At 39.0% G+C, this 21,593-nt stretch overlaps 1 protein-coding gene across 2 annotated transcripts; it reads right to left on the bottom strand.

Annotated features, from left to right (window-relative positions):
- Positions 1 to 9,325: 9,325 nt before the first annotated feature.
- Ambn (ameloblastin) lies at positions 9,326 to 21,293 on the bottom strand. Of its 2 annotated transcripts, none has more exons than XM_028752668.1 (11): positions 21,176 to 21,293; positions 20,344 to 20,412; positions 18,568 to 18,633; positions 17,210 to 17,257; positions 16,512 to 16,622; positions 14,733 to 14,972; positions 13,697 to 13,735; positions 13,389 to 13,448; positions 13,244 to 13,288; positions 12,810 to 12,854; positions 9,326 to 10,414 (listed from the first exon to the last, which is right to left on the bottom strand). In XM_028752668.1, the coding sequence occupies exons 1-11, from the start codon at positions 21,188 to 21,190 to the stop codon at positions 9,878 to 9,880; spliced, it is 1,275 nt and encodes a 424-aa protein (XP_028608501.1). In that variant the 5' UTR covers positions 21,191 to 21,293; the 3' UTR covers positions 9,326 to 9,877. The 2 variants fall into 2 exon arrangements, with proteins under 2 accessions (XP_028608501.1, XP_028608502.1); XM_028752669.1 differs by having other exon boundaries at positions 14,733 to 14,927.
- Between the last annotated feature and the right edge of the window lie 300 nt (positions 21,294 to 21,593).

Below are 21,593 nucleotides of genomic sequence, written 5' to 3'. Positions count from 1 at the left end.
TATATGTAACAATAATAAGTATAGAAGAAGATGTCATATACTTTAGAGGGAGCAGAATGGGGACATGGGAGAAATTAGAGGGAGAAAGGGAAGGGTGAAAATGATGTAAATACTGTATGCATGAGATTTACAAAAATACTAAATTAAAAAAAAAAAGAAAAGAAAAAAGACACAGACATGGGAGATAGTCCTACCCAGGTTCGTGTTTCCAGTATCTCCCATTTCATGCTACATGTGTCTGATTACTTACCTCTACTCCAGGTATGATTCTATAATCTTCATCGTGTTACTCTGGTAGGTAGAGAACACAGTGCACACATCAGGTGGCTATACAAATTCATTATCACCTTCTATTATTTTATCAACACACCACCATGCAGTCTCCTTTGACATCCTGGCATGTATGTCATAGTGTTCTACTCTTCTTTCAGGGTTCTTCAGATTTTTCAACATATTTTCCTGTCTGTTTGACTGGCTTATGAATGTATAACTTTCCTCATAATTTTTCTGCTTGGAAAAATTCTTTCGTATTTTAAGGGCAGCCTAAAAATTCAATTCACTGTGAAACTTTCTTCTTCTTTCTCAACAGAGCCAGTCTTTTTGTCCTGTGTGTCCACAGACATTTTTTCCTAATCTTGGTGATAACATTGACTATAGTGTCCATTTTCTCTAGTGGATGCATAGTGTCTAGGCTTCGTAGCTGTCAAAAGTGTCTTAGCAGAACAAATATACCTCACCACATCAGCATGACAGATTTTTATTGCTATGGTAGGTGATTATGGAAGCATGAAGTAGGGGATTATATGCATGTAGAAGACAGTTCTACAAAACATAGCTAGGTTAGTTGTGCCATAAGCTTCTCTTTGTGAGGACAGATTGTGAGTTGTAAGTTACAACCTTAAGTTGTGTTCTTTAGCAAGTTTTACTGGGAAAACTTTTACCTGCCTTTTCTTTCAATGACTATGGGAAATGCGAGGGTGTTTAATTAAAATTTGTTGAGCTGCTGTAGGGCTGGGGAGAATGAATTGAATATAAAAAATGCTATCTTTCCATCAAAGAGCTTGTGCACTGTGAGAATGATTTTAAACTCAGGTATTGTATAAAGAATATTTTTTACAAGTGTAGTGACAGTGAAAGATACTATATGTATAACTAGCTTTAAAAACTACAGTCATATTCAGGTGTTGTGGTTCATACCTTTAATCTCAGCACTTCGAGGAGAGGCAGGAGGATATCTGTGTTTTTGAGTATGGTCTGACCTATATTGTAAGTTCTAGGCATCCAGGGCTCAGAATGAGATTGTATCTCAAAAACAAAACAAAACAAAACAAAACAAAACAAAACAAAACAAAACAAAACAAAACAAAACAAAATGACAAAGCAGAGCAGAGCAGAGCAGGGCAAAGCAAAGTGCACCCACAACCTTATCTGTTATCTGATGAGTTCTTTGTTATTGTTTTGTTTGTTTTTCAAGACCTGGTCTCTCTGTGTATCCCTGACAGTCTTTGCTTTGTAGACCAGGCTATCCCTGAACTCACAGAGATCTGCCTGCTTTTGCCTCCTGAGATCTGGAATTATAGGCATGTGCCACCATGCCACACTTGAGTTCTTGATATGTAGAAATCACTATTGTAAGTCCCTTAAATGTAGAGTTTTATTATTTAACTTTGGATGATGGATTCTTCTTCTCCTTCTCCTTCTCCTTCCCCTTCCCCTTCCCCTTCCCCTTCCCCTTCCCCTTCCCCTTCCCCTTCCCCTTCCCCTTCCCCTTCCCCTTCCCCTTCTCCTTCTCCTTCTCCTTCTTCTTCTTCTTGTTATTATAATTGTTATCATTACTGTTTTTGTTATTATTGTTGTTTGAGACAAAGTCTCATGTTACTGGATTAATTTTGGCATATATCCAAGATTGATTCTTGATTCTCCTGTCTCCAGCTCCTCAATTCTGGGGTTTAGTTGTATCATCGAACCAATCTCCACCAAGTCATAAAATTATTGTCTTGTTTTTAGATGTGGAAGCTGTGGAATGGAAAGTTTGGCACCAGCCAAAGGGGCAGACTTGAGATTTAGACCAGTCTGAGGATTCCTGCTTACTGTTTACATCATTTTCAAGTTAAAATGAAATAAGGTTGGAGTCAAGGTTAAGTAGCTATTTATTTATTTATTTATTTATTTATTTTGGTACCACACGATGACCAAGAAGGTGCTTCAGGATGTGCCAGGAATTAGGACAGATGCTGGATTAGAAATGTTTAGGTTTGAGATACCACTCTGGCATTGAATTGTTCTTCTGGCTGTAATTGTAAGGACTTTTTAATTTAATAATCTTTTTAAAAAACGTGTATGTTTGACAATTCGCTGGTGATTTCAGGAATTTCTGCTTTGAAATCATTACATTCAACTATCAACTCCTCAGCGAGTTTTCTCCAGCTATCTAATATCCAGTATCCTCTCATTCCACTTTAGTTTTCAGTAGAGCTCATGATGACCTGAGGTTGAACTACAGACATGGTATTCTGTTTATTACTACTTCCTAATGCCTAGCTTAGTGCATGCTACATGTCAGTCACTCAAATCCTTATTGAACAAACACATTTTACAGAACAGTAAGATAGAAGATAGACAACAATCCTTAGAAGAGCACGATATCTCTGCAAAAAAAAAAAAAAAACAAGAAAACCCCCAAAACAACAAAACAAAAACAACAAAAAAAATGCTTGACATAGACAACACAAAACCAAACAAAAGGAGACAGAAATCTCTATAAATATGCTGTGGAAGGGAGAACTGTATTTCCTTATGTTGGCTTGAAAGTGACAAATGGTATTATTTAAGTATTGGTAGATAAAGTCTTAGAGAGCACAGATAATCAGTTAGTCTCCTCCCCCTCCTCTCCCTCGTCTCTCCTCCTCTTCTTCCTCCTCTTCCTCTTCTCTTCTTCCTTTCTCTCTTCCAGTTTCCCTTCTAGGAGCAGTAATAGTACCTCACCATCCATAGACATTCTGTTTCTGTCTTTTGGGAATCTATCCTTGTTTCATGTCTGGAGAAGCCATTAAAAAATGATGTCTAAAATGTGCTAGACATGTAACTCCAGGGTGGACCTTTTTAATTCTAGTTTTCCCAAAGCATATCTTTAACACCCATACATGTCTGGCTTGTGAATAAATTAGAATGTAAATGTCCATCCACCATGGAAAGCCCACAGTTATTTCCTTCACTGTGCTCACTACAGCTTATCTTTAAGTCATTTTCAAACTGGTTGTTAGATGAGTCTCTGGCTAAAAGCTGCTGAGCCTGGGGAAAGATGAAAGCTCAGAGAGAGCAAGCTGAAGGCATCAGCAAAGAGATTATGGCAAACAGTCTTATAATGATCATTTCTCAGACTAGAAATCTTTGTTTCTAATGTCTGGCTTCTGTGGACTGTGGCTGCTCTTGCTTCTTCTGTCTTCTCTGTCTCGTATATTTATGGAAGAAAGCAACCATCTACACTTCTGGTTTGGTCTCCCTTTACCAGATGGAACCCCGACTGTCTGTTGATGTCATTTGACTGGCTGCCATCTGTCTATAGGATGCAATCTTTTAGTGCAGAACAGTTTTGTTTTTTGAGGCAGAGCTTTGCTGTGGCCCAGGGTGGGTTTGTACCTGCAGCAGGCCTCCCTCTTCTGACTTCTGAGTGCTGGATTACAGGTGTGAACTACCAGGAAGGCTTAGTGCTGAGCAGTTATGAACCAAAGAGAAGCTCGTATGAAGTTCACAACTTTTGTGTTTTCAAACTTGTTATTGTGAAAAGGGTATTTTGACTTCTACTGAAATTTAATCTGGTTCAGTTTGAGTATTCCATCTCATGTATACCACACACTGGTAGGTGTTTAAACAATTATGTTAAAATTTCTTAACCTGTAATCCAAGAGTGGACCAAGAGTCATAAGTCCAAGTGTCCAAGAGTCATAAGTGCAATCAGTGAAATTGTAGGCAGAATCTTGTGATTTCTTTCCATGTAGTTTTTTGAAGAAGGTCATTCACAACTTCATTTGGCATCTCAAGAAAATATATGCTTTAATCTGTATGGGACAGGTGTGGGTTAGCATTGACTGGACTTCTGCCTCTCAAAGCAACTAGGACATGAAAGAAGACATTTGTCTTCTGAGTATTAGTTTTGTCACCCATAAAAGGCTAGGTGGAATTAAATCTTTATTTTTTTCAAAGATGATTCATGTTTGCAATAGCTACAGCCACTTACTCACTGTAGTTTAGTTTTATCTAAACACTTAACAAGAAAAATCTTAAAAGATGCCTCTTTTTTGCATCTGTAAATGGAAAAATGGTGTCGTCTGATATAAGTTAAACAATGCTATTCAAATGTTTTACAAAAATTGTCTTTACGCTATACCAGGCACTTGTATAATGAGAACTATACTTACCAGTCTGATTCACCCCCCTTCCCCCGCCAAAGAACCCAGTAAACACTCTTTCTTGAAGGTGTTAGAAGTGAGCTCTGTGGTTCTATTCTCCATAGAGCAAATGTAACTAAAGCAGCTGCTTTGAGTGCTTGGTGGGAAAAATAAGTACTAGGAACAGCAGATCGACAGCAGAGCTTGTCTCTCAGAGACACAGAAGATGCTCTGACCACAGTACACTATAGGATGTAATGCTGATCAGGATTTTTGACAATCATACTAGATGCTTTGTGCTGACACGAGATGATCATAGGGCTCTAGCAAAAATGTAGATGGCTATTTTGTTAAGTTGTTGCTCCACATAAGAATTCTAGGATAAACATCTCTTTCCAGAGTTTAGGAGGATAAATGTAGTTTTCAACCTTCATCAAAGAAACTTCTCTTTGCCATAGACTAGGACTACTGTGGAAAATTACAAGTGACCAAAGTGCAGAGTTGTGGAGCCTATTCCCAACTGATACATCCACAGAACAACCTTTGCATCTAAGGATCAGGGCTTATTGCAGAAGAGGGGTAGAAAGATTTTAAGATCTATGGTAACAGGGAGTTTGCTATGAGACTGTGTCTCGTAGTAATGTCAGGAGCTACACCCATGAAGTCTCACCAGGATGGCTGCCTAAACACGATCAGAACATTGATGACATCAATAGACATGCTAAAGTGTATTTGGGAAAGCTCATGAGGCCTGAAGCTTAGACAAAGAACTACAGGCAGCTAAGGAGTGCTGAGAGGGGGAGACTTAGTCTTCCCTAGGGAGACTGAACTGGTCAGTCAAAAATTTATACATGCAAGTAACATGTGGATCGAGCCAACTTGTATTTATGTATTTAGGAACACACACACATACACAGACGTGCATGCACGTGCAAACACATCTACCCACACATAGGTGTGCATACAAACACAGCAACAACAATGAAAGAAAACGAAGCTATGCATTTGAAGTAGAGCAAGAGTGGATATGGGAACATGGGAGGGGCTGGAGGAAGGGAAGGGAAAGAGGAAATGATGTAATTAAATTATAATCTCAAAAATTTAAAAACTGTTAAATAATTCTTGGATCCTTGAGCCTAACTGAACTTATAGTGGGATTCATGGTTTCTTATTTTAGTTTCTAAACCTAGAGCCCCGGCGGGGCATGACATTGTTTTATGGCTATATGTGTATACCATTTACATTTCCTTAAACTCTTAGTAAAAGTATTTGAGCCATTTTGCTGGGGAGATCATACTGGGTGTCGTGAATGAAGAGAGATATCTAGACTCAAGGCTTCTGGAGCTTATGATACAGTGGTTTGGGATCTGAAAAATCACTGGTAGTTTATTAATCGATGCTTCTAGAAACAGATGAGCAGGGAAATTTTGTTCCACATCTATCTACTAGCAGGTTCAATGGATCTATCATACAATTACATCATCACCCTCATAGTATGTGATGTTAATAGTCATACTTGCTCACGAGCAATATTCTTCCATGCCTCCTACACCAGCCATGAAACCTGATGGTATGAACTTGCATCCAGAAGGAAGCTTGTGGAACTGCGTTCTTTCATCATTCACAACAAAAGTGTGATGTCTTGTAGAGGATGTTAAAGAGATTAGAGTTGCTGATATACAGAGTGTCCCATCATCTCTGCATTTAATTAACCTGCTTGACAATTGTGCAGGAGCACAATGTGTCATGGGATTTTAAAGTGAACTATTGCAAACTCATTCAACTCATGATATTAATTCCATATTCCTTTCCAGGGTGGAACTTGATAGTTATTGATCTTGTAAATATTTTCTTTCCATTCCACTCACTTGAAATGTTAGAATCAATTTGCTTTTAAAAAGCAAGAGCAATACTAGTTCATAATTTAATCTAGGACTAGATAAACTGCCTTGCAGTCTGTTATAATACAGTCCTGAGAGTTCTTGGTTATTTATATATTATAAGGCATTGTGACTACCCAGGACGTAGAACCAGTGCCACAACATTCAATTAATATGAAGTAGCAAGCTTCAGGTAGAACTTAACCCCCGCATAACCCTGAAGAAATTCATGGGGCAACCGCATTTCTAAAGATCTTGTCTTCTGAGGTGTGTTAGGATAGCTGAGGGTATTAGCAAGCTATTGTTTCTTATGCTACCTATAGGGAAAAAGAAGTCCGTAGCACTTGGACTCTGTTGAAGACAGCAAAACCACATATTTATTGTGTGTCTCAGAAGGCTAAACATTTGGAGTAGGATATAGTGAACAAAGGGGCCTCTATAAAGTAAATTCTATTATCATGTAGATATTAGGACACAGAAAACTTCATTGTGTTAGAAGTATCTAGAGCAATATAGGATCCATGGCCAGTGCTGGCAGGAGGAAAACAGCATGTAACCTTAGGAGCTTCCTTGTGAAACGTAATTCCTGGTACTGCCAAAGACAAAGTGCTTTTCTGTGAGTGGTGAAGTGATCCTATGATCTGAGTTCTTCAACTATGTGGTGTATGTATCCATTGAACTATAAAGCAGGACACAACAACAGTGAAAGTGAGAATATGGCAGCAGGTCTAGAGGACACAAATTTCAGAAGCAATAGACTCAGGTTTCCGAATTCTTGCTCCTTTTTAAAATCTTTGATTGTTTTCCATCCGCTTATAGATCTGTCATCATAAGGAGTACCATGTCAGAGTAGCCAGGTATCCGGTTCTTTTTAGGCAGTTCTAGTTTACACCTTCTGTCTTATGTAATCATCAGTGACACTTCTTCTCACTGTGAAATGTATCCCACCTCAAAGGAATCAATTGTGTGGCTACTTTGTCTGTGAGCAGCTGGTGTGGAGGACAGTGTGTTCATGGATTTCTGTATGGTGCTTTGGTGTCATCTGGAAGCAGTCAGGGAACTGTACTCATTTAAATGATGTGGCTGGTTGTCTGTTTTGTGTGGCAAAGGAGATGCTCTGAGAGTCAGGATTATATTTATCCAGGAAATTCCAGATCTGTCTCCTGGTCAGGAATTTGAAAAGAACAAAATCAAAAGATTAGTGGTAGGGTGAGTCTAGAAGAAAGGTTGGTAGGTAGACCTGTCAGGGTGGGGTATAGTTTGAGGACATCTTTTCTCACATAAATGTCTAGTAGAGAGAAAACACATTGTAGAAACTCAATAATTAATATGGCTGTCCTTCAAGTGACATTTGACCTCTTTCCATGGGTAAGAGGTTTGTTGTTTGTACCATGTCAGTGTTGGAAATGACTATATGGAAGTGATAAAGGACACTCAAGGACTCAACAACATATTTTTTCTCACCAAAATTGATTTGGATATTACTACTATTAAGTACCCAGGATACTAATAGCAGTGGCCAACTGTAATCTGATGTTTACAGTACATGTGTTCTCCCAAGTGCTATGAATTACAAGGAAGGAGTAGAGGGTTATGTGTCCAGTGTGGATGGAAATGCAAAACTCCATCAGATAACGGGAACAATTCTATCCTCTAGATGCTACTGCTGCTGTTGTGCCGACTTCTTTCTATCAAATGGGTCAGTTGGAAAAGATGAGAAGGATGTAACTCAGCAATTACCTGTGCGTTTAGCTCGTTTTCGACATTATCCCTGGGGTTGTAGGTAGCAGTTCCATTACAGGAATCAAGAGCAGACATAGAGATTACATTTCATATCTAATGTTTCACAAATTTTAAGGGATGATGCCAACAATAGAATTCAGATATAATTACATATCTTCTCATGCTTCTTTTAGAGACACTGTTTGCAATGGTAAGTCTCAGTGAGTGTCTGCTAGTCACTGGAAGTCACTCTCTGTCCCTTGTATCTTTACCAGTCACAGAGAAGGAAAACTTAATTTTTATCTTATGCATCTTTCCTGCCCTAGTATATGAAGTTTGGGAGGACAGAGCCCTGCCTGAAGAGGGAGTGGCAGTAAATTGTTGCAACCTGCTGCTCCATAACATTCCTGAAGTGTTCTAGGTAGGGAAACATTTCAGGCTCTTTTTTCTTTGATCATATTCTGATCAGGGGGTGGGCAGAGTTTAATTTTATAGAGTTCAAAACCTGGGCTGGGAAACTTAGAAGAAGTGGAAATAGAGGAGCAGGAGGCTCATTTTCAATAATGTCCAAAACTGGGTTCACAATCTCCTATTTCAGGCAGACTGCTCTGATATGTACACAGCTAATCCCTGGTAGTAAGCATGTGTGGTTTACTACATCCCACTTTCTCGTGTTACTGTGTTTAGATATGACTCTGTGTTTCTTCCTCTTGGAGGCCTCATTTTGCAAACCTTTATGTTACTAAGGAAACATGTCTGGTCCTTTGTTGCTCCTCTAATGTCACTTAGGTTGGACGAGAAGCCTTAGTCTCTCTTAATTTAAAAACTAACATTTGTGTGCACATGTGTAATGTGGCAGTCAGAGGATGCTTTTGTGAGTCAGTTCTCCTCCTCCACTATGTGAGTCCCTGGGGATCAATCTCATGCCATCAGGCCTGCTGATAAGTGTCTTTGCTTGCTGTGCTATCTCTCTGGCCCTCAGAAGCGTCTTCACCATGGTACCAGGGCTTGATCTTTTCATGGAACTTTGGTAATGTATAGTAGGCCTGAGTATACTTTTATTTTTTGCAGTATTGTGAGATAATGTATGTACAGTAATTGAGCTTGCTTTAGACTGGCTGTTTTGTTACTACTTTAATACCTATTAGTTGTGTCCATTCTAATTTTTGAAGGATGGGATGATAAACCTGATACCTTGAACAGCGCTTGGGACTTATGTAAATCTTCAGAGAACTTTGGATAAAATAAATAAGTTAACGAGTAGCAAACAAGGGATGAGTATGCTTTTCTTTACTATTTAAATACATATAAATAATAAGCATACAATTCCTGACATTTTCAGTGAGAAAAATTCTTTATTTAAAACAGGCCAATTGCCTTTTCTTTTTCCTAGATTAAATAAAATATTCTATAAATAAGAAATTTAAATCCAATATATGAAACCAGTAATAGCAGTCAGGGTTCTCCACCAATCACCGTTTAATAAGGTTTAAATGAAATACTTTGGAATTCTGAAACTAAGTGCTTTTGCGTAGAGAAAGAAGCAGTGTCACATTTCCTGGGCATAATAGTGTCATGTAGAAAGAGAAATTGTATAATGCCTAAGACGGCTACATGCTAGACCACCAAGTGCTCACACTCAGGCTTGCTCTGTTATCATTGATAGTATTTCTAAGTCATAGAGACAGTTGATACGTTTTATTTTGATAAGAATGGAAGCAAGAAGGGACCTACACTATTTCTAGCCACTTGTATTTATTAATACATGCTTAGTGCTCTTAACACCTTCACCGTGGAAGGGTAGCAAGTGTTTTAGCAACAAGGTATTCTATGGGGACAAAGCTGGAAAGCTTGTGCATACACAAAGTAACTGCTATGTCAAGGATGTCAGGGCTCTTGGAAACGCCATGGGTTGTGCACCTGGGGCTGGTGCACTTTGTTTCCAGGCATCAGTGGCTGCTGAGTGTCTGGGGACATGGTGATATCCATGGTTGCTTCTCCATCACCCAGGGGTGTGGTAACATCAGCACCATAGGTTTCATAAACTTCTGCTAATTCAGGGGTGATCAGTGGGTCTGCAGCTGCAGGGGTGACTCCAAGGAGTCCCTGTCTTTGCCCTGCAGGACCCCTTGCCATGTTGGGGATGTGGTCATTGGGGAAAGCAAGAAGTCCTGCATGGGCCCCAGGTGCCATTTGTGAAAGGAGAGCGGGGTTTTCCCCCTTGCCTGGGCTAGCATCTTGCAGTGGAGAGCCTTCTGGACCCTCTCCTTTCTCAGGGCCTTTGGTTACAGACACTGGAGAATCAACTTCCACAGTAAAGTCTCCTCCCTTGGGTGAATTCTGGTTCAGTCCCCTAAGGGTTTGCCTGAAGTTTCCAAATCCTGGGAACAGGGTTCCATAAGCCATGGGACTTCCTCTTCCTCCCTGGAAAACAAACATCCATCAGTGACACAATTGCTATGTGTTATTCATTCCATAAAATCATATATGATTATATTCACCAGGAAGTTATAAATACTAACAACTGCGAGTCAGCTGACTGCTTTGTCAAACACACTTCTTACAGAACCACCTTTGAAATATAGGGGAGAGGATTCTCCACTTATCTGAGTAGGGGAAGGCCTCTTCCAGGAAAGGCAGGTCTCTACTACTATGCTGCCATAGTTAAGAAAACAGTAAGCAGTTGAAAGGGCTCTACCATCATGAAACAAAAAACAAAACAGCTCCATTATGCCTTGGTCGAGGAAGAATGTTCTGGGGGGTCTTGCCCATGACATTTCTTCAAATATTGTTCTGTGTATGAGTTTTTTTTTTTTTTTGTTGTTTTGTTTTGTTTTTCGAGACAGGGTTTCTCTGTGTAGCCCTGGCTATCCTGGAACTCACTCTGTAGACCAGGCTAGCCTTGAACTCTTGAACTCAGAAATCCGCCTGCCTCTGCCTCCCAAGTGCTGGGATTAAAGGCGTGCGCCACCACCACCCGGCCTATGTATGAGTTTTAACTCTTCCCCTCCACCTATCTCTTTTTTTCTGTCTTCCTCTCTGTCTCTTCCTCTTCTTCATTTTCCCTTCCCCTTCTCTCTCCCTAACCCTTTCCTCTCCTTCCGTTCTCTTCCGTTCCCTTCCCTCCCCTCCCCTCCCCTCCCCTCCCCTCCCCTTCCCTTCCCTTCCTTTTCCTTTCCTTCCCCTCTCCATGCCCTGTCCTCTCTCCCTAACCCACACCTATGTCTCCTCCATCCCTCTGCCCTCTTTTTCTCCTTTTCTCCTCCTCTCCCTTCTGTCTTCTCTTTCTTCCTCCTCCCTCCTCTTTCTCTCCCCTTTCCAGTTCCTCCATCCTATCTTCCTCCCCTTCACTCTCCTCCCGTCTCCCCTTTCTTTATTTTTTAAAAACAAAGTAGAAGAAAAAGAAAAATTGCTCTGGAGGAACTCCCGCCCCTACCATGTTCATATAGAATTCTAGAACTTAACATATTTCTTTTGCTGCCATGACCATGGGAATCATAATCTAGGACACTTTATACTTGAGCAGAGCTGTGTGATTTTCTCAATGTCTTGACTTATTTTAAATCTCACTTTTAATTTTTCCATTATATTTATTGTGCTTTTCATTAAAAAAATCACAAAATCTTTTGAGAAAGAAACACAACATACTTAGGTTAACTAATAAGAGGGTAATGAGTATCTATCTTGGAAGTTTAATTTCAGCAAGTTGTGTTGGTATTATACAAATAAAATACTCTTTCCTCCCACTTTTCTTGGCTTTTTCCTAGGCCTCGGTTTTGATGCCATCCCTAGAAATGGATCTGTGAACTCCTGACCTGGGTTATCCTACTTTTCTTCCTCTTTTCTTCTAATAACATGGTCATTACCCTTATCCTATGAATAGGACATTATCCACAGGAAACCTATTTTCCGACTTTGTAGGTTGTTATGCCCCACAGCATGTCGTATGTGTTTGATACACAGAAGGCACTAACAAGTGTGAGATATCACTCTTCTTTTAGTGGTAGCATATATGTACCTCTATTAATTCAGTAGGGTATGCTGTTGGCAATGAGCTGTTGATTTGATACAGTTTTAGCTACATTTTGTACCCTAACAAGATGTAACTAGTAAACATTTCTGGGAGAAAATGTCAAATTATTTGAGCTTAATCATCTCAGAAAATTTTAATATGCATAGATAATAACAAAACAGTAGGCTCTCACTGACTTAAAATTATATATTCTTATTGGTGTAAAATGCCTTATAATAATTAAAAAGATTTAAAATAGAAATTTCCCTTTTTGTTCTTTTAATTTTAAGATCTGAATTAGTTTGGATTGCTTTTGAGCTTTTTGGGGCAGAAGCTAAATAGTACTAAAAGGCCTGAGATATCTGTATAGACCACACATCTTTTTTACTGTGAAGGATTTGTGGGTCACACAGACTGACTCCTCTTTGAGGAGTGATTCTTCTGTTCACATACAAGGAGTGGAACAAAAATCCTGGGCTCAAAAATAGCCACCACTCAGAAACAAATGATGAGAAAATGTGGTGAAAAAGCAACTATTTTGAGTCAGGGTCTCATGAAGTCAAGGCTGGCCTTGAACTCTCCTCTGTATTCTAAGGATTGGGATTCTGTGCATCACCACCTTTCTCAGCTCTGAAATGTTTTGAATCTTTTGATGCTGCTTCAGAATCAAGCTGTCAGTTTTAGAGTAGAGCAATTGAAGTCTAACGATCCTGTAGACCCTTTTACAGTCGTTGCGTCTTGTAGAAGATAGCCTGCAGCTGATCCCCCTGGCCACCGTTTGAAGAAGAGTTAGAAGGTTGTACTCACAGGCATTTCTTCTGAACTCATGAAGCTGATTCTAGCAGGAGCGTTCTGTTCAAAAGAAACAGTGTCACTGTATGAACTCGCAGCCATCTATGACCTTTTTAATCTACTCAAGACAATGTCAAAAGCCACTCAGTAGCCCCTTAGGACTCAATAGTGCTGTGTCCAGAGGCAGAGTACAGAGCTGACTGATTATTGAGTAAATAGAGCCAATTTAGCAGATTTAAAACTAACCCTTTCTTTAATGCAATTGTGTGTGTCTATCTAGAATTATCCAAATACAAGTGTGCCACTTTGCTATTTAAATCACGACTGTAGGTATTTAGGGAATATATATTTGGAATAGCTTGTGTTAGGTATAGATTCTATAGTTTTTAAGTCCTCAAGTTGATATTGACTTCTAACTGCTGCTTTTTTTTTTCAGAATATGGACTTACCAATTGGTTTGCTCCATAAGACATGTAAAACATTCCTGGGTAAAACTGAGCAGAACAAAATAGTTATAAAAAAGCGAATCTCCCCAAGATCAACCTTTTAAGTAAGTTCCAAACACAGATGTGGAAGTAGAAAGCAGACACTTACAGCAGGTGCTTTGTTGTGTGCCATCGGTCCCCGAGATATCGAACGGGCGATCTGGAACACCTTTAAGAGGTGGAGAGCAGAAGAGGCAGTCAACACAGGCACACCTCCACTGAGGGACTTTTAAGAGCACCAGGAACACATTTTTTGATTGATTAGTGTGAAAACTTAATACTTAATATTTAGAAAAAGAAACTCAGAAATACTCTACACCTATAGATAAAGAAGAAAGGAAGAAAATTCATTCAAGCTCCTTGAAATATTGACACACTTTTTCTCCAAGAATGAACCTTATTGAAATCTGTACTTACTGTTGGAAATTGTGGATCAGCAAAATCCATTATTGGTACCTGTGCCACGAAGAAATTTGAAAACTGTCACTCAAAACAGACAAACTGAATACACCTCTTGTTTGTGATTACAATAGAGCAGTTTAAGATGCCTCTCTGTCTTGTTCTCTACGTCTTGGGATAACCTATTCTTTTACAGTTGTCTTGTATTGACATGGCTCAAGTGAACTGACAGGAGATGAGAAATGCCTATCATGGGTTTGCTCTACCTTATAGAGCGAATGATAATGAGATTTGGAATTGGCACACACTTGAGTAGTTTCAATTTTGGCTCTGCCATTAGTGTAATCCTTGGAAAATTTTGTAGCCTCTCAAAGCTTAGGTTGATTGATTTTTTTTTTAATTTTGGTCAGGGATTCTCTGTGTAGTCCTGGATATCCTGGAACTTGATCTGTGGATCAGGTTAACTTTGACCTCAAAGATCCTCTTGTCTTTGCCTCTGGAGTCCTAGGATTAAAGGTGTGTTCCAAGCCTGGCATCTTCCTGGGTTTAAAAAGGTTCATAATGTTTTCTTTATAGGGTATAGTCAGGATGATATGAGAGAATATTAAATGCCTGCCACATAGTATTGAGAGTTATATAGCAGTTTCTTTTTTTCTGTCCATTGTTCTTTTCCTTGCATATTACAAGGTAATTTTGCATAGCTGTATTTTATTTGCAGAGGACACAATCACTGTACTATACTACCAACACTGAAAACCCCTAGGTAGTGAGCCTGGCCTTCTCTGAGGTGTCCTAGTCCCAAGGAATGGTCTCATTAAGCCAAGTTTAGAGATGCCAATCTTTTGAAATCTGCCATCTCTGATGGCAAAATATCAGAAATGGATATTTATGTTTCAAGAAAGAATATTAATGAAGTGTTCATCTTTCTGCATGTTAGGCCTGAGAGATGTGATTATTTAAATCTGCCCTACCAGTTGGTGTTTCTTTCACTGTGTTAGTGAGTGATCCTGAGCTGACTTTAAAGAAGTGTCTCAGGTGGGAGTCAAAGAATTACCTCAGGTGTTGGTGGGTTCTCTGAGGGCACCACCTGCGGCTCATCTGGTGCTATCAGCTCTCCTTCCTGCAAGGGCAGCTGTCCAGGGTGCATTGGAGGCTGAGGCCCTGGCTTCTGGGGTGTGACCTGGACACCGGTTGCAGCAGTGGGCTGGAGGAAGGGTTTCAGTCCTGGCTGGTGAGGCTGCAAGGATGGCTGTGATGGGAGAGGTGGGGGATGCACAGGCAAAGAATATTCATACTGTAGAGAAATTTGAAAAGAATGTCAGAGAGAGATGGTTCATTGAACCACGGTGCCTAGAATTTCTACAGCAAAGTACTTGGAGGCTTGCTGTTTGGAAGGGAGTAGTCTTGAAGCAGAGTTTACACAGGAGGCAGAGGTGATACTTCAGAGGAAGTATCTGAGAAAGTTTTAAACATACTTACCCCTCTACCTTTGCTGGGACCATTGTTTCATGAGGTGCAGAAATCTCCACACCTGCACTCTGGTGGAGTGACTCATTCCCTCTGGGTAACCACCACTACCTGTATGTATCTTTATTTCACCACTTTCTTACTGGATTATATGAATTTGTCAATGGGAGAGGAGATGCTTACTCTTGCTGGGACTAGATGTCCCACAGTTGGGTGATATCCAATGTGGGGCTTCCCCTTTTCTGAGATGGGGAGGGGATAATGGTGGGAGATTTGTAAGAAGGGTGTGACTGGGAACAGAGGAGGGAGGGGGCACAGTGATTGGGATGTAATGTGGATAAAAAAATAAATTAGGAGCAAAAAAAATATTTGTCAAAAAACATTGTCCTAAGTCAACTGACAGGGAACAATCTCTCTTTCATCTTTATACCCTGGTATTTCACAGATTAACATTGCTACTAATAAGCGCCTGGTGTATGATGGGTACTCACAATATTTTGTAATTTAATAAGAGGATAGTTAATATACTTAAATGTTTAATCGTAAATCTATTTTGGAAGCAATCAAGTGAGGGAATAACCACTAATAACACAGTTCATATGGTCAGTGTGGCCTTGTAGATACTGCTGGTATGCCAGTCCATGTAGAGTAACTGTTAAACTGTTGTGGGTTTTGTTTTTTATAAATGACTTGTGATTGGCTCCATGCTATCTGTAGGTTAATCGCATACTTCTGGAACTGGTATGGAAGCCTCGTATCAACTTGGCTCTGCCTTTTATCTCCACCCATTGCCCGTGTGTCGGCTCCTGTGACGTCCGTTACTTCTACCTCACAATTAACAACTTGAAATATGCTCCGTCAGATTGGAAATTCCATGAGCCTTTGAGCCATCCTAACGTGTCCTTATTTTTGCCTCCCCGCCCCAAACCAGAGTTTGGATAATATGCTTATTAGGAACCTAATTAGTAATAGTTGACAGATTAATATATTGGTTCCTGTTTGGCTCATTGTGTTTTCAGTCAGGATGATTATTGTCATTTGAAATTAGTATCTAGGTAATTATTTAGGAAATTTTGATTAAAATAAAAGTTATTCAGAGTATGTAGTCTGTTTTGATTTTTGAGGTTGTTCATTGTTATTCCTGATATCTTTACTGTAGGTCTCTTATTTCAGAGGTTATTTGAAATAAATATGCAAATTTAAAATAAAAAATATTTCCTGAATAGCAAGAGTTATAGGAGTTAATTTATTTGTTACTAGGGAAATTTGTGGTCAATGATTAATTTGTGTTTGCTGCTATTTTAAGAACGAAAGTAGGAAGAGATCTTAAACCTTGAGTTTGAACACATGGATGCAATTAGCTTACCTGCTGGGTTTCATGCTCCCTTGGTCCTATCCATGGGAAAGAATTATGCGGTGGGAGGAGTCCGTGCAACCATAAACTATTAAGTGCTTTTCCAAAGCCAAGTCTAGAATACTGACAGAGAGAAAGAAAGCATACATACGTTTCAGGATCATGCTATAGCAATCAAAAGCAAATGTGATACTGGTTTATGTAGAATGGGTAATCCAGTTCTCTCTTCCAATAAAATTAAATTATGTTCTGGGCGTGTCACAATATACCATAAGCTTGTTGGTGATTTATCACTCTGGAAATTTGTGTTTGGCCACTTAACGAAATTATTAGTGTAATAAAGAATTTCGTTTTACTTAAGGACACTCAATGCATATATTTTGATGGCTTATTTTGTTGATGTTTTGAGACAGGCTTATACTGCAGCATGTCCCCAGCTTGGCCTTGAATTCGCATTTTTTTTGTGCTTCATCTTCTGGGTATTGGATATATTGTTTCTACTTTCATCTGCCAACACTTATTAATATTACTAAAATGTGTCTTTTGAGACTATGTAGCCCAGAGTGACTCTGAACTCATGCTATTCTTCTTCCATCTCCCAAAGACTGGGGTTAGAGTTTTGGGGCCCATGCTTGACTATCACACTTTATGCTGTAAGAAATATTTAAAAAGTTTTTATGAAGATGTCGTCGTTTATGTCACATAGTTACCTGAGAAAGTGCGTTGAGTCCCTGCAAGCTTCCCAACTGTCTCATTGTCTATAAAAAAAAAAAGTGGGTTAGTTTTCTAACATATGTTAGATGTCTGTTTGACACAACTGAGTACTCATGACATTTAATATCATCAATACAAATCTTGGGCTAAGTCAACTTGAATAGAGCTAAAGTAGACACAGATTATTACTGAAAGAAAGAAATGCAAAATGTAGCTTTGTCATTGACACGCTCAGTCTGAAAATAGTACTCTTGCTTTTGCCATGGATTAAATGAGAAAATACTAGTTAATCTGGTGTCACATTGAGACATAGGAAAACAGTTCATTCCAATACAATACACGAACAGTTGTGAGAATATTGCTTTATCAGCCCCTTCTTTTTCCCCTTACTTAAATTCCTCCTTCCTTCCTTCCTTCCTTCCTTCCTTCCTTCCTTCCTTCCTTCCTTCCTCCCTTCCCTTCCTCCCTTCCTCCCTTCCTCCCTTCTTTCCTTCCTTCCTTCCGAGATGGGTCTCCCTGGATAGTCCAGGTTGGTCTCCAACTCACTATCCTCCTTTCTTCAGTCTCCCTGGATGTTGGGATTACAGGTGAACACCTGGCCTAGATTTACTTTTTAAATGGGAAAAGAATGTTGCTTGTATTGAATTTGAGCCAAAAGCTGAGAGAAAAAAAACACCTAAATGAAGTTAGCTTCTATGTGAAGTAACTATCTGGCCCATATATGTACTGATTGCACTCAGATGAAATTTTACCTGACCTTCGAAAAACTATGATATTTATCTGTGTTTCCATTAGCTTCTTCATTATAAAATTTTCCTATTTCACTGGGGTTTTTTAAACAAACGTTGCATTATTTATAGGATCTGCAGGAAAACAAATGAAGTCTGTACAGGAGCAATTATAAAAGGATGCCAATTCTGCTGATAGGACTTTAGTTTTAGACAGCTAAAGTTTGTCCAAGTGCGTTTGTGTCATGAGACTTCATCATCGAAGATATAAACAGCAGAACTACATGTAAGCTGTTTCCAACCACAGAGTAACGGGTTTCAACACAGACAATAGTTAATTAATGCATATATAATATTAATTGTTACAGTTGCTTTGATTCACATATGAATGAACTAAACCTTAAAATATCTCTGAGTTTAAAAATGAAGTAGAATCATGAGGTAAAGTTGAGGTGGTCATTCACATTTTTAGAATTCCTCAGAATGATTTCTGGAATAGGAAGACTGAGAAACAAAACATGCTTATCTACAATTAGGGACATACTTATATAGAAATATCACACACACACACACACACACACACACACACACACACACACACACACGGCTCTGATGATGATACATACCTCAAGGCTCAAACTAGCCATGCCAGGAGGTGCCATGCCTTGAGTCCCAGGTTGTTGAGGAAATGCCTAAATAGAAATATGAATGATCTTGAGTTCTTTGTTGAGAAACTTCTCTAGATTATGTTTGGAGTAGGAGGTCACTGCAGAATTAAATGTCTAGTGAAGAGGCTGCCAAGTATTCTTGTACTAAGCAGGATGCTATTGTGAAGCATAAACATATTTACAAACAGATTTTTAAAAATATAAAATACTTCTCCTTCTAAACACCTTTAATTTTTCATATGTTAATAAGCACAAATACCAGTGTCTGAGGGTGGGTGGAGACTAGAAGAATAGAATTAGAGAAATTAGATTTTTAAATTGAAAATTAAAAAAATTACTCATTTATTTTAAATAAAGTTTTGGTCATTAGCTCAGGCTGGGTTTCAACTTGTTATGTAGCCAAAGCTGACTTCTAATTCACAATATTTCCAGCTTCCCAAGTGCTAGATCAATTATGAGCTACTCTACCTACTAGAAAATTGGATTTTGAGAATTCTTTCGATTTCATGGGTATGCTCATTTATGTAGTGTTAGTATTGTAATTTTTCTTTCATTTATACTACAAGTACCTGTCTTTCTGTCTATCCACCCATCCCTCAAGTATGGAACCCTGGGATCATTATCCTTCAGGAGTAAGAAGCTAAGGAATTCCACCCTGTACTTTTTTTAACCCTTAATTTTTTATGCAAGTACAATTCCACTTTCTGAATTATAGTGTAAATTTTCTCTAAACAATTCATTTTGGGTATGTGTTGAAGGAAGTGCACTAAAAATGTGCAGCAAACACTTCTGGTAGAGAAGAAGATGAGTTGTGTAGACAAGGGGGTAATTGTGTGTGCCTATGTGCATGTATGCATGTCAGTGTATGTAACAGGAGGATGTTCAGAATTTTGGGGTACTATGAGAACAGAGCCTCCTTGACCTTTGTTAGTAAGTGCCCAAATTCCACATTTTGGAGAACTCTAACTACAGGGCAAGGTAGTCTGCTCTATACCTGCTCCAGACCACCAGCTAAAGAGGAACATTATTTACACGTACCTGAATAGACAGAGGATACATTCCCTATGGGGAATTAAAAGCAGAAACACCTCATCTGACGGACAGTTACTTAGGAAACACATGATTTCCCTATTGCTCATGGTGACTCTAAATTACTAATGTATGGATTACTGTATATTCAAAGAGTGCCAATGTTTTAGATTGCTGATTGGTGACTGATGTGTACCCCAGTCTCAGTTATCATCCAAAGCCAAGTCAGGGAGCCAGCCTCCATTTTTCTTTCATTTAAAAATTCCCGTTGGGTGGTAGAACAGTTAAATATGCCAGCTAATTACTAGCTTTAACTGGAAGTACATGTTTTAGTTTTATAACCATGTGATAACGTTGCTAATATAAAGAGACATATACTTCCCCCCGCCCAAAGAGATATTTCCCCTTTTCATTTCAATTTCATAGTGCTAGCAAGGAATTGATAATAAAACACAATGAGAACTCGGATGCTGTAGTCTTTTACTTGTTAGAAGAGTGACATATGACGTAAAATTTGTCTTTGAAATATTCTAAAATATGGTTTGGAGTAGAAAAATTATTTATTTATCGCCTTTAGATGTGGCCACTGTGACTTTTGATTCACCGGGAGCTACAAATCGAGTGAGCCCACTCCTGAACTGTCGGTGTCCCTGGGGTTACTTTAGTCAGATGCAGGAGCCCTAGAGATCCCTGGTATGGACTTACCGGCACGGCGAGGCTCATTTTCACTAGGGACAGAAACAGGATCAGGCCCTTCATTTTGAAAAGTGGAATCTAAAACACAGTTGGGTTGGAAAATCACCTCAGGCAAAATTGCATTCATAACGGCCAAAGTACATTTTTAAGCGTGTTCTTCCAAAGACAGTCAGGTTAAGTAACTCAAAAATACAAAGGCAAATAATGCAAAACAAGTTGCTCCCAGGGGATGGATTGATAAGCAGCTAAACTATGTATCTATCTGAGTACTTATTTTTATGAAGCTGCAATTTGAATGAATGTTTAAGAACAACCTCCAGGAATATGCCTTAAAGGCTATGCTTCACTTCATAGAATGTGTCCTGCAACCACCATTCACAGAATTGTATTCTTTGTTTAAACTCAGATAAAATTTGAAATACAACCTATGATTAGGTCACAATGCAGAACCATGTCAAAACTCAGCTTTGGTGTTAAAGTTGAGTATATTTATCTGCTTGGATAGTGATTTTCCTTCCTAAAAATGAATAATCATGAGATGCAGTCTGTAAGTTCACTCTCACATGAAAGCAGATGTGATCAGAAGGTGTGCTTATCCTCTTCTATAAATCAGCACCATCACTAATAGTCACAACCATAGTTCTAAAAAGTTGTACAAATAAGTTTGTTTTCTTAGCTGAATGGTATTATATTTTCTGGAACATCCTAATGGTTGAAATAAGCTGTTATTCAGCATCTTGTGATAAATGAAGATAAATCTTCTTTGTAACAGTTATCTGGAGATAGGAAAAGAGAGTTTACAGCAAACACATGGAAATGATAAAAAAAATCACATTTTTACCTTAGATGCTGACATTCACTGTGCTCCCAGGCCTGTTGATGCCAATCAAAATAGTTCTAAGAAAAGAAGATTAATTTTTTTTTTCTGGACTGTTCCTGGGGCTCTCTCTGTATCTCTCACTCTGGAAAGATCAGAAACGTTTATTTAAAGCGCCAATCCACCAATCAAAGTGAAGCAAATGCAGGAAAAAAATTGTGCTCCTGCAATTAGTCCACACCCTTGTATTGCATGTGAGGACATTGGGCCTGCAGGCTCTCATTATTTTAAATTGTAACCCAGCCCCTGTATTTATTCAGAGAGCTGATTGCAGGGAAGACAGTATGTGGATAATGGACATGGGCTCTGAAGACAATAATTTTGGTGAGCTTCGGGAAATATCTGTAAAAGGTAGAAAACAAGCCATTATCTGTTTTGTGCA

Source organism: Grammomys surdaster, unplaced genomic scaffold (genome assembly GCF_004785775.1).
Source record: "Grammomys surdaster isolate TR1022 unplaced genomic scaffold, NIH_TR_1.0 125928, whole genome shotgun sequence".
NCBI classification, from domain to species: domain Eukaryota; kingdom Metazoa; phylum Chordata; class Mammalia; order Rodentia; family Muridae; genus Grammomys; species Grammomys surdaster.
The sequence above is the reverse complement of the archived record's forward strand: the minus strand, read 5'-3'. Positions and strand labels throughout refer to the sequence as shown.

What these genes read in the sequence shown, in the direction of transcription:
- Ambn (XM_028752668.1), bottom strand. An exon ending in GACTCAACGCACTTTCTCAG is followed by an intron (nt 16,623 to 17,209) that starts GTAACTATGTGA and finishes TCTCTCTGTCAG; the next exon opens with TATTCTAGACTTGGCTTTGG. An exon ending in GGGAGCATGAAACCCAGCAG is followed by an intron (nt 14,973 to 16,511) that starts GTAAGCTAATTG and finishes ATTTCTCTACAG; the next exon opens with TATGAATATTCTTTGCCTGT.